The following is a 13,014-nucleotide window of genomic DNA, read 5'->3' as shown; positions in this document are numbered from 1 at the left end:
AAACCAAGGGTAACACAGATATGACGCAATTGACAGGCGACTCCCTCAGATGTTATACTCAGACTTCCCAAGTCCTTGGTTAAGAAATAAATTTTCTCACAATTTATAAATAGTTGGATACATTTGGAATATTGTAAGTACTCAACTGAACAAAATATATAACACAGGCCTAGTTGTTTTTGGATATTTTACTGTAAAAATAATACATAGTGCACCTTTAAGTATATTATAAATTAAGTATATTATAAACCCTCCACGGAATGATATAGTATGTTGACAAATGGAATCACATTGGCTCAACATTTAAAAAAAGAATGTGCGACAGAAATTGGGCGTACTGACTTTTCCACGCAAAACTTGACATTTATCAATATTACGTGGACATGAGCAGTGGCTATAATATGATCAAATCTCACGTCAGGTCTCAGCTCATGAATGCCAGTTTTTGAGTTATGCGGCATAGTAGGCCTAAATATGGTGGAGAATTGTTATGAAAGCATTTTGTACATTTAGATTATTTTCCTGACCGACAACAGAAGCTCATCCAAGATAAAAATGCCAAATTAAACATTTCATTAAATTAGAATAGATGACTGTCTGTGACCCATTCAACATAGCAAACGTTTTTTCAGGACTTTACCTTGGATAGTCGAAAAGGGAGAAATCGGTCCAAATTCGGCCTGCATGTCTTGAAGTGTGTGGTGGGCTTTAGATTGATAAATGAGGCCTATAGTACTTCACAGTAATGCATACCACATACAGGAAACACAATTTACTAAATTGTCTTTACCATGAAAAGACGGTGTCATTATGTGAAAACCCTGAGCAAACCAACAATAAGGACCTTAGAGAAAGAGCAAGGAGTGATGTTTACTGAGAAGGAAACCACAGGGAGGAAGTAAAAAGAGTAGCGGACAAAACAAAAGCGCCACTCTAATTAAGCATATGAATCATGATCTGTGCTTGACAAATGCTGTATTTTGTATTACATGGCGCTCTTTATTCTACTATATTCTGTATTTCTGAATCCAGCAGTGGAGTTCTCCACTCCCTCTCCCTGCAGCTTATGCGCCTGAGTCCTTTTTCTCCATGTTTTTCTTTTCTTTCATCTAGAAAACATTGTATTTATGTGAAGACAATTCTTTGCTCAAACATAATTGTAAAAGTTTGATATACGTACATATTCGGATATATACAGAATCACATTTAGGATCAAAAGATCTTCATTGTAGACATTTGATAAATGTGCTTTTTTCAGTAGTATAGCAGTGTGTTTACTTTATAGTTAAATACATTATGAAATCAATAGAGAACACTAATAGGTTTAATGAGTACCGGCTCGTGATAAATGTGTTAGCTGACAAGAATGCAATACTTTATTATAAAATGAAATTGAACTGTTTGAGGAAAACTGAAGAGTCCGTTTAAGAGTATTGACCTTACTTTGTCCATAAAAATCTAATTTAATAAGTAAGGTGGAACTACTTTCCTGTTCATTTATTTAATTCAATAATATAATAATTATATTAATATAATTATTAATAATAATAATTATATTATTAATATTATTATATTAATAATATTATTATTAATACATAATTATATTATTAATATAATATTAATATAATATGGTAATATTAATATATTATATTAATATAATTATTAATATAAATAATTATATTATTTATTTAATATAATTAATATATATTAAATATACATTTAATATATGGGAGGTTAACTGTTGGAAACTATATTGTATGTGTAGTATGACATGCCAATCCCCATTTTAAACATTTTAAATGGTCAAATGGTGAAATATAATTATATTATAATTGTGCAATCAGTTTTCATGCCCTCATATTACCTGGAAGGACCATTCCAAATGAACTAATGAACTCAAAAAGTTGCTTAAAAGTGGTGGGAATGAAAGTAAAAAATAAGATTTTATTATAATTAGTATTTATAATAATTTTAACCTACCCTTTAAAAATATGTAGCCTAAATATACATCCTAAATATCATATGCATTGAGATATATTGTACATATACTGTAAGTTTGCTAATTGGCTTGATATCGTGTTAGGGTAAGGGTTAACTATCTTTCTCATTACACATTCCTTGGCTGATAAGATACAAATTTTACACACAAAAAAAGTTTTTTGTGTGAGAGTTTTAATGAGTTCTGAATATCCCATGATTCAGCCAGCTAAACCGTATCACACATGCAATAACTTACAGGGATGTTTGAGAACTAAATATTAACAAGGTCTCGTTGTGTCATTTCTGATCACCCTTCCTATTTGAACACAATGACTCTTTTTTTTTAAAATAAAAGATCCTCTGTCTTAACAGCTGAACCGTTCACTGCATTCAGTTTATTATGTTGGTCAAAGCCGCAGATAATTCAACAGGGATGTTGTTGACCCCCGATGTATATTCTGAAGCTGTGAAGGTCTTGTTTATCTAGGGAAAAAATTCTGTCTTTTGCTCAGCATTATAAGACATACAGATGCCCCCATTAGAGAAGGCTGCCTCTGAATATGAATCTTATGTATTCCTTTGAGAAATGTCTACATGGAAACCAATAAGCTATTATTTATAGCAAGTGGTATTCATACCCTTTGCTCCTCTCCCACATGGAGAAACTGCACAATGATAGCTCACTGCAGTTTGTTTGGAGAGGTTGCTTCCTTTTAAGTGGTTTCAAGTTGAAGTGTTCTTTATTTATTTGCCATTCCTGTTTGATGTGTTCCTAGTGGAAGGGCAGAGATCGAAGTACCTTTGATATGCAGATTCCCTGTTCTAGGAGCGGCTGCTCACTATTCTCATGAATGTGTTTGTCATGGCTTATTAATGACCTATGGGTTAAGTCTGTGAAAGTACTGCACAACAATGCCACGTTGTTAATCTAATTTTAATGAGGGGAAATTGTTCATCTTTAATGGATAAGTGATGTAATTCATGTTGTGGATCTTTCGATGCCTATAATAATGCCACAATACATAAAGGATTCAAATTTATTTAATGGAACCATTGCCAAGGAAAGATAACTGAACCAAGCTTTGTGTTAAATTTAACATTTAAAAATGTTTGTGTGCTGATGCACGTTCCACCTGCCTATAGCTTATATTACTAGGGTGCCTTTTAAATAGCACAAAAATACTGCGCTATTGACTTTAGAAAAGGTTTTTGTTGGTCATGGTCAAGTCATTTTCAGTTGCCTTAAAATAGCAATGCACCTGAACACACCTCATTTTCAGACCAGCAGATGGGTGCCAGTGCATTTGCTATTTAACCAGCATGAAAATGAACTGTGTCGAGCTGAAACTAGCGAAAAACACTTGAGTCAAATTTCGCCGCAGGTGTATGATAGGGTCCTTAAAGTTATCTAAATACTAATAGTTCAGCTAGAAAAGGTCATTTCTGTCAACTTACCTACATTCATGTTTTTCCAAAACGGTATGATTTTTTTTTTTTCATGGAAAAGGAAGTTGGCTGTGCACATTTGTACCATGCAGTACATAATGAATTTGAAGCTGGGTTATGATTTGATCCAATATAATGTATTTAGATTATTTATTTGATTAATTTGGATTATTGTATCATTTGCAATAAAACATTTTGCTGATAAAATAAATAAAGAGACAATTTTTATCTGTTTTAAGCGATTTAAACTTTTCCTTTTCGTTAAAACCCGAGCAAAGCACAAAGAACAGCACTCGGCTAGCAGATGTGTATTACAACGGCAACTTTGATGAGGAGGATGGGGAGTGTGATCATGTGCTAACACCACACAGCAGCTCTGGATCTGGATCTGGCCTTTCTGTTTTTATTTCCTCAGACTAGATCTGGTAATCATGTTAAAAAAAATATTGTAAATAAATAATTATCATATTCATATCATATTATCATATATTTCTTTTACAACAACAACAAAAGTCGTCAGAAGCCATTGCAACATCTTCCTCGAAATCACAAACAGAGATTTGGTGTCAGAGTCTCAGATGTTTCCCCGTCCGTCGTGGTTTTAGGTCTAGAGGCATTTGAGTGACGTCTGTTGGTGACGCTTCTTAGGAAATTATTTGTCTATGAAACTTTGCCAGACCATAACTCAGTTACTACAACATATGTCAGATAATTATCCTGGCTGCTTTCAAAACAATCCCTCCCTCATGTGAAGGGATCAGAAGCTAATTAAAAATGCAAATCTTCTCCAATCCTAACCGTGGGCGTTGACTTCCAAGTCTCCAGTGCCGCACTTAAAACCCAGCGTTTTGGAGAGAGCCTCAAAACCAGTGTAGAAAACAGTCTATTACTTATTAGTTAGGATGTTTTTGAATGTAAAAACCACACAAACGTCATAAGTTGACCTCAGAAAACAGTATAAATAATAATAAAAAAAGCCAGTTCATGACACCTTTAAGAATGGATTCAAATTCTGATACAGTGGGATATTCATACACTTGGAAATGCAGTTTTATTTTACACTGACTACTCACCTTTTTTCTGATTTAAAGTAAATGTCCTAATAATAAGTAGGTTGTACAGCATATCCAAGACGGCATGTGTGAAGCTGTGAAAGAGAATGTAGTGTGAGTCGAGGCAACGAGATAATCCCAGACTCCCACAGTTACCCCATTATCGCCATGGGAACTGTCGTCTAAGAGGAGGGCACCCTCGACTGACATGCTCACCCTCAGATCCAGGTTTTGCTTCTTGATATGCATGATATGATCCTGGTTTTTCTGAAGTTTAAACCATGCATCTTATCAGTATGCAGCATTTTTTCGTTTAGTGGCTGAACCACTCTAGATTGATTAACCACAGCTGTTAAAATAAATTTGATTAAAATTTCAGTTTGTTGAATAACGTCATCATTACACATTTTGCAACAGCAGAGAAATACTTAAGACTTATTTTTGTATTATTATGGTTTGCATAAAACCAAACACATATCCACTGACATCTTTTGCACCCCAAATGTCAAATGTTCTTTGACTTCAAGTGATTGACCAATTCAGCCAAGAAGAAAATCGAGATTGGCTTCCCGTGAGCCCATTGAGCATTAGCAGACCCCCTGAAGCAGTGTTTCTAAACTGGTGGGTCACAACACAAAAGTAGGTCGCAGATTGCGTAGTCAAAGAAACCACAACAAATTCGAATTCAAAATACTTTTCTGATGCAAGATTTTATTTTGAAAGATGTGTGTAAAAGCTGTTGACTCTTTTGTCAGATGCAGTTTAAGTAAACCATGAGATCCCTTAGAAAAAGACGCGTTGTCCTGATTCAGTTCCTGCTATCAGGTGAGATGTTGAAAATGTCAGTCTACAAGCGTCAAGAATAGTTTTTGTGCACAAAATAATCACTGCAAATTTAAAATCACTGCTTCGTAAAGCTTCGAACCGTTAATTCAACTAATCGATACGCTGATTCATTAAGCTCCGAAGCTTCAGGAAGCGGTGTTTTGAAATCAGCCATCACTATATAAGTTGTTATTTTGTTTTTGTTTTTGCGCACAAAAACTATTCTCGTCGCTTCATAAAATGATTGTAGAACCACTGGAGTGAGATGTAACAACGTCTTTAGTGCCTTTTATGGGTCTTGAGAGAGGAAATGACATTGTGGCCAATGCAGGCCTTTCTGAGCCATCAGATTTCAACAAAAATATCAGTTTCCGAAGATGAACGGAGCCCTTACGGGTGTCTTTTTACTCCTTATCTTAAATTTTGGGGGCATTACAATTTTATCTTAATAGACTACCTCACACAGCAAATGTGTGACCTCCATATGCCTCTGCCCTCTGGGTGTGTTTTTGTAAAGTGAGGGATATAGGCTACTTGTTAGATGTCAGATCACATCATTAGAACAACAATTCCAATATAATCATAGATTATATATATCGCACACCTATATCTTTTTTTTTGCAGCCAACAGCATTAATCCGTCTTGGGAATGACATATGCAAGTCCTTCAGAAGGATTTGGAGCCATTCCTCCTCCAGAACAGTAGCCAGTTCACTGTGTGACGCTGGTGAAGGAAAACGTTTTCTGACTTGCTCCTCCAAGTAGCTAAAAAATATTTAGATCTGGTGACTGTGCAGGGCATAGAGACATAGATGTTCACCTTTACTTTCAGGTTAATCAAACAAAGTTTTGCTGTGTATATTTGTGCATTATCATGCTGATACATGACACCTGCTTACAAAGGGTTAAGGGTACAATGTTTGAACCATTAGGTCCTCCAGAATGGGTAGGTACTCCTTGGTATTCCGCGAGGCATCCATAAAGCACAGGAGGAAATGCCATGATATTGCAGCCCAAACCACTGATCCACACCTGTATGCTTCACTTTATCCCTCTTTTGGGGCTTCTCCACACCGTAACTCTCACAGATGTGGGAAAGACAGTGAAGGAAGACTCATCAGTTAGCAATGCATGTTTCACTTTGTCCACAACCCAAGATTTGCACTCTTGGCCCCAATAAAACCGACATTTGGCATTGGCATGAGTGACCACCAAAGGATTGACTATAGCAGCCCAACCATGAATACTGATTCTGTGGAGTCGAGGTGGGCATTTAATTCTGCAGTGTGTTGGGCATCTTTGGTTTTATGTTTTTTTTGCGTCACAGATGAGCCAGCGAGATGCTCACCAACAATTTGTCCACTTTTCAACTCTATGTCTACCATTAGGTTGTTTGGATTGCAATATTTTTATGCGCAGCTGTGCTATTCCCATTTCAATCTGCACACTTTGCTCTTACTGATGGAATGTAACATCCGTGAAGAATGGCCACCAGGCCACGCATATTGAGGTGTGAAACCTCCAACACTATATGGGTCAGTGTTTCAGTTCCGTTGTCCAACCCCTGTATTTATGAAAATTGCTGGAAAAAAGGCAGTTGAAAGTGGGAGGATGTTTCATTTCTTGTTTGTATTACTGACTGTAGTCACCAAAGATTTTATTTACTTGGGTGTGCAAAGAAGGGCTTATGAAAACTTTTACGATCAAAATAAAAAATATATTTTAAGCTTTTAGTTTTCAATATCAAAGACTGATTGTGAATCGAGACAAACCATTCAAAGAAAAATAATAATAGCAATTTTCTTAGAAACAAAATGTTCAATCAAGTTTCATTTGTACCAGACAGAGGAGATGGTCTTCCTGACCAGTGTTTAGAATGAAAAGCACTCCATTGGCAATAAGAAAACAAGCCACATTTTTCATCAAGATTACTCTGCAGGATATCCATCTATGAGTGTCAGGCTCCGCAGGTGCACTTGAACCCCTGGGAAGGCATTAAATCAGGGTCATGCTTCACTGCCTCCCTAAAATGTCTTTAGACATTTTAACATCCATTTACTTTGTTAGCTTTTGTTCACTCCATTTATTGTGGTTTACTGCAATGCATACGAAATTAGGAAAGCAAAATATTGTTGTGGTCTTGTTTGGATAGTCCACATCATATTAACACTCTCAGAAAAAAAGGTACATTTCTGTCACTGGGGCGGTACCCTAAGGTACAAAACCGAAAAGATGCTTTAAGGTTCAACTATGTACCTTTACAGTACTAATATGTAACAAAGATGTACCTTTTCACTTTTGTACCTTAGGGTGACAGTGACAGCACTGTACCTTTTTTTTCTGAGAGTGAAGGGATGCAATGTAATTAAAGTATTAGTTATTTTATTAGTTAGTTCAATAAAATGTTTGCTAGCAGTTTACTGAAATACTATATTTTTCTGTGTTTCATTTCAGGTGTTCCTGCTCTTTTTGTTGCAGCATGGGCGGTTGTCAGGGCAACGCTAGCAGATGCAAGGTGATTTCATGTGTTCGTTCTCACAGACTTGACCTCTTGTCTTGACCTCAAGGACTTTGCATGGCTCTGTCCATGAATGTATACATTAAGCAAATAAAAAGCTACTCTAATAAAATTGAAGTAGCTTAATAAAAAAGTGCATTAAAATGGTCATGGCATTGTTTAATATTTAAATTCTCAACAAAATAATGAATATACCCCTCACCCCTCCCTATAGTTCACATGATGCCTCATTGATGATGTGACAACACAGGGCACATTTGTTGATCTGTAAATGTTTGCTTTCTTATGTTAAAATGCCACTTGGCTAATTATGACCAGATCTAAATTAAGTAGTGTTTTCATGTCAGACTCTGATGTAAGACCATCCACGGGGCATTATCTTTTCCTTGTTTTATTTTCAACCACTTGCTAAAAGCCATTGTCTCACTTCCCTCAAGAGCACAATTTGTATGCTTGCAGCTTACAAGCTGTTAGTGATGATATAAAAGCAAATGTCTTCAAGCAACAACTTGCTGCTTCTCTGGGGAGAACATTCTTTATAAACATACGGCTTTGTTTTAGCTGAAGTGTTTCTTTTTTATTTGTGGTGTTAAGGTGACCTAGTTTAGCTTATCATAGCTTGTATCTTTATCTTTTACTGTATCTATTTAAAAAAAAAAAGGTAACTGCATAATATATGTTTTAAGGGGGTCATATTGGTGTAATATGAAATTAATCTTTTAAAGTATTAGGGAATGTCACAAATTCATTGATAATTTGCAAATAAGCTTTATTGAAAGAATATTACACTTAAACACGAGCAGCTGACACTAACTGTTGGGGCGACATACAAAACAAGATCTGCGTTATCAACATTAAACATCATATACATCAAACCAGTTTTTATTTTAAAAGCAGATGCTATGTTAATTTTCCTACATTGCATGTTCAGAAAATATTCTGTGGTCTATGAAAATTTGTGAAAATCATCAAAAAAATGCTGACGGTGACTGGCAACTGTTTAAAAACATTAAATGCACACACAAAACCCTAAAAAATTAAATAAATGAAAAACTAGGACCACTTGGGGGAAACAAAATTATGATTTCTGCAAGTGCTTAACTCACAAGATATGGTTTTATTGTCTTTCAGTTCTGAAGTGTGAAGCTAAAGTGTTTTTTTTCTCATTCTGGTATTTGCTCTGAGCAGGGTTTCTCTCACTCTATATTACAAATAAAATGTATTATTATTTTTATTATTAATACTGAGTTACAGTCTTTCTTGGCTTTTTGTTGGAACTGTTAAAATTGGCAGAGTAAAATTAAAATATATTTTTCATGGAACGTCTGACAAATTCAAATTAATTCGAGTACCAGAACTAACCATTTAATAATCTATAATTGAATCTGAGCTCATTTTGTCACATGCACTTTTTAAACCTTTATAAATGGACAAAAACATTTTCAGTAATAAAATCTAAACTAAACAGAGTAAATCAATTGTGTCAAAATCACAAATCAAAAATAATAATTGCTTTTTAATCGTCAGAGTGGCTTTTGAGACTGAAATACTGTAGGATGAATTAACATTTTCCAACGTTTAATATAATTGTAATTAACTTCCTTGTTAGCTAAAGATAAAAATATCTTCTCTTTTATGTCTCACTGATCTTTTATTCCACTTGAGTAAAATGCAAATGAAATGCTCATTTAGGCAAGTGAAGAAGTGAGACTGCAGAGCTCTGTAAAGTATTCTGACATTTGTCAGTTCTGAGTGATGGTGGTTTAATGACTTACTTTCTGCCAGACCATAAGATGTTCCGCTCTGAAAAGTAAATGTGAAGAAGATTAAAGGTATCCTCAAGTTGTCTTGATCTGCATTCCTTATATGTAACCGGTAGCGCTAACAATGCTGAGGTCATCAGGGAATACTGATAAATTGTACAGTATATCTTTAATGCATCAATACACTGGCTGCCAAATGAGTTCATGTGGATGTTGTCTGGATATTTGCATTCCATAGGCATCTTAATATTTTTGTACTTTGAAGTTGCCGTTTTTGGAGTTAGAGGTACCATGATTTTGACCTAGTAGCAACATTGCCAAGTAGATTGTGGATTGCTCCTGGTCAGCAGTGGTTTTTGGATTGCCTAATTTATCAACAGTGGTCCGAGAATAGACAAAGCAGCGACAGGGTGTTGGGCGCACAAGGCTCATAGATGTACGAGCGAAACAAAAGCTATCCTGTCTGCTCCGAACCACACAATTTTAATGATGGTTATGGGAGAATTGTGTCACTCTGCTGTGTATTGGGTTGCATAGCCGCAGACCAATCAGAGTGCCTATGATGAACCCTGTCCACCGTCGATAGTGCCTACATTGGGCACACAAGCATCAAGAATAGTACCTTCACACAGAAAAATATGGTGTCAAATTTGAACGTTTTAGGGGTACAACAGCTTGTCGCTGGGACAGTACACTTAAAAGGACATCTTTGTACCTTTTTTTACTCCTAAAAGGTGCATATTAGTACCTTTGAGTACAAATGTGTACCTTAAGGTACTACTATGAACCTTTTTGTGGTAAAAATGTTACAAAGATGTCCTTTTAAGGGTACTGCCCCAGCGACAAGCTATTGTACCCCTAAAAGGTTCAAATTTGAGCAGAGGAAGAATGTTGCCTGGTCCAATGAGACATTTTCTTTTACATCACATGAATGGCTGTGCATGTGTGAGCCATTTACCTGGGGAAGTGAGTGATGGCTGGAAATTGTTCAGCTGGGAAAACATAAGACCATTCATGTGAATGTAAATTTGACACATGCAGACCAGGTACGCCCTTTCATGACAATGGCGTTCCTTGTTGGAAGTGGGGCTCTTTAAACAGGATAATGGGTCCTGTCACACTACACATGTTGGAAAGGAATGGTATGAAGAAAAAAAATGAAGACTTCAAGGTATAGCCCTGGGTTGCAAAATCCCCAGATCGCAATCCAGTTGAGCATTTGTGAACCAACAAGTTCAATCCACGATGGCTCCACCTCTCCTTGAAGGACTTGAAGGAACTGCTCCTAATGTCTTGGTGCCAGAGATACCAAAGGACACCCAAGGCGGCAGTGGCTCAGTGGTTCATGTAGGTTGTCTACAAACCAGAAGGTTGGTGGTTCAATCCCCGGTTCCACCTGACCAAGTGTCGAAGTGTCCATGAGCAAGACACCTAACCCCAGCTGCTCCCGACGAGCTGGATGGCGCCTTACATGGCTGACATCGCCGTCGGTGTATGAATGGGTGAATGTGAGGCAAAAAAATGTAAAGCGCTTTGGATAAAAGCGCTATATAAATGCAGTCCATTTACACCTTCAGGGCTCTTATAAAATCCATATGCCTCAGTGGTTTGGCAATGTTTTGGGAGAATGTGGAGGCATATTAGGCATACGTTTTTGGCTCATCTGTGTATATTGCCATGACCGAGTAACAAATCAGAAGTCTGAGCGGATTAGTCAGATTTAAAGCCACTAAATTAGCTTGATGCATATCAGCTGAATTCTATATTAATGTGGCATGCTCTGTTGCTTGACAACTGTAAACAGCAAAAGGTATGAACTATGCTTTGCAGAAATAATTATTATAATTATTAATGCATTTATTTATTGAACATTGAAAAAAGAAATTCCCACTTGCTGCCATTTTGTTAAATCAGTAAGTTTTGCCGTGTGCATAAGAACACAATTTGCCTACAGCCTTTCATGGCATATTGTACGAGTACCTTCACATGATTTTTCAATCTTGTTTTCCAGGCTTATCCATACCAATCTGGTCAGAATATTCAAATTGTTATTGTGGGTTATGAGTGGCTCATTTGTGTGCCTTATGATTCTCCACTTTTTCCCTGTTGAAGTCTTTCTGGATGGAAGTGCTGTATTTACTTTTGTTATATATATAAAAAAAAAAAAACTGTGACTGACTCAGTCTCATTTTAATGAGTCCTTGTCAGATTGCACATACAAGAAACAGCTACGCTCCTTTCCTTTGTTCTTAAAAAAGTAAAGTGGATCATATGATACTTTGTCTGCATACTCAGTAATTGCCTATGGCACTAAAATTATTTAAGTGAGGATAATAAAGCTATTTAAGTTAACAATGAATTTAATTAATACTGAATATTCATTATGAGTCTTTATTTTTTGCTCTAGACTGGCCATGCATTCATGCATTCAGCATCCCTCTGAGTACTTACAGTATATCCTATTTATGGACAAAATCCTCTGCATGGTAGATTATCTATTCAGCTGCAAATCATAGTAAACACTCCTAATTGGATTATGAATGCCATAACAAACTGGTGGTAAGCAAATGGGTTTAATAAGGCGCCTGAGCTTGCTTGCTCAAAGTGGAGGAGGGTGCAGTGTCTTCAATGAGAGCTAGAGAGACTAAACTACGTACTTTTGATCTATACATTATATATCTGAAGTACAGTATATCATTACTGTGTTAGCACTGCCTCTGGGACTGAAAACCTATCTGCTTCTCTTCTACTGTCTCGCTCTATGCCTTTTAACATTTCCCTTGCATCATAATCCATGTGTGCCAGTTAATTTATCATTCGATCTGTCTTTATCTGTGCAGATGCTGGGAGCTGAGTGCAGGAAACATCAAATGGATCTACCAGGTCCCCATTCTGACAGCCATTGGGGTGAGTAAAAGCGATGTGAAAAACTGTCAGGCCAAACATAGCATGAGACCCATGCTGCAGCTTGGGAAACTGTTCAAAGACTGAGGCAATTTACTCTGAGGAGGGCGAAATTGTCTAACTTTAGCCCAACTTTTCTCTGTTTTGTTATTCAACGCTGCAAGATAAAAAGAACTTTGCCAAAGAAGGCAAACGTCAGAAGAACTGGCAAGAACATTACCATAATTACAATGTGTACGTGTGTTTCTGCCAATCCTGCCAATTATTGAATGCAGACAATAACATGATTCAGACATGGGCACAGTCAGAGTCATAACCCCGCGTTAAGGCAACAGTGGATGTAATTTGCTTTTCCGGATCAGCAACTGAGTTGCGCGAATGTTTATATCTGTTCGCTGCATTTCGGTGCCGACTGTTTCATAAACAAGGCCCAGCTCGACACAGGATTTTCCGATCGCCTAATGCTGAAGGATGGAGCAGTCCCAACGTTAGTACCGCAGGCGGTGAGTAAGAGTGCTTCAAATGT

At 36.6% G+C, this 13,014-nt stretch overlaps 1 protein-coding gene across 4 annotated transcripts in view; it reads left to right on the top strand.

Moving 5' to 3' along the window:
* Positions 1 to 13,014, top strand: part of pth2ra (parathyroid hormone 2 receptor a) — a 75,998-nt gene that overhangs the window by 43,319 nt on the left and 19,665 nt on the right. For all 4 annotated transcript variants that reach the window (XM_067445029.1, XM_067445030.1, XM_067445028.1 and 1 more), the window contains 2 exons: positions 7,758 to 7,818; positions 12,425 to 12,491. In XM_067445029.1, the coding sequence (XP_067301130.1) occupies positions 7,758 to 7,818; positions 12,425 to 12,491 (128 nt within the window). The remainder of the gene's footprint in view (positions 1 to 7,757; positions 7,819 to 12,424; positions 12,492 to 13,014) is intronic.

Source organism: Pseudorasbora parva, chromosome 5, assembly GCF_024679245.1.
Source record: "Pseudorasbora parva isolate DD20220531a chromosome 5, ASM2467924v1, whole genome shotgun sequence".
NCBI classification, from domain to species: domain Eukaryota; kingdom Metazoa; phylum Chordata; class Actinopteri; order Cypriniformes; family Gobionidae; genus Pseudorasbora; species Pseudorasbora parva.
Note: the sequence above shows the minus strand (reverse complement) of the source record. Positions and strands in the feature narration are given on the sequence as shown.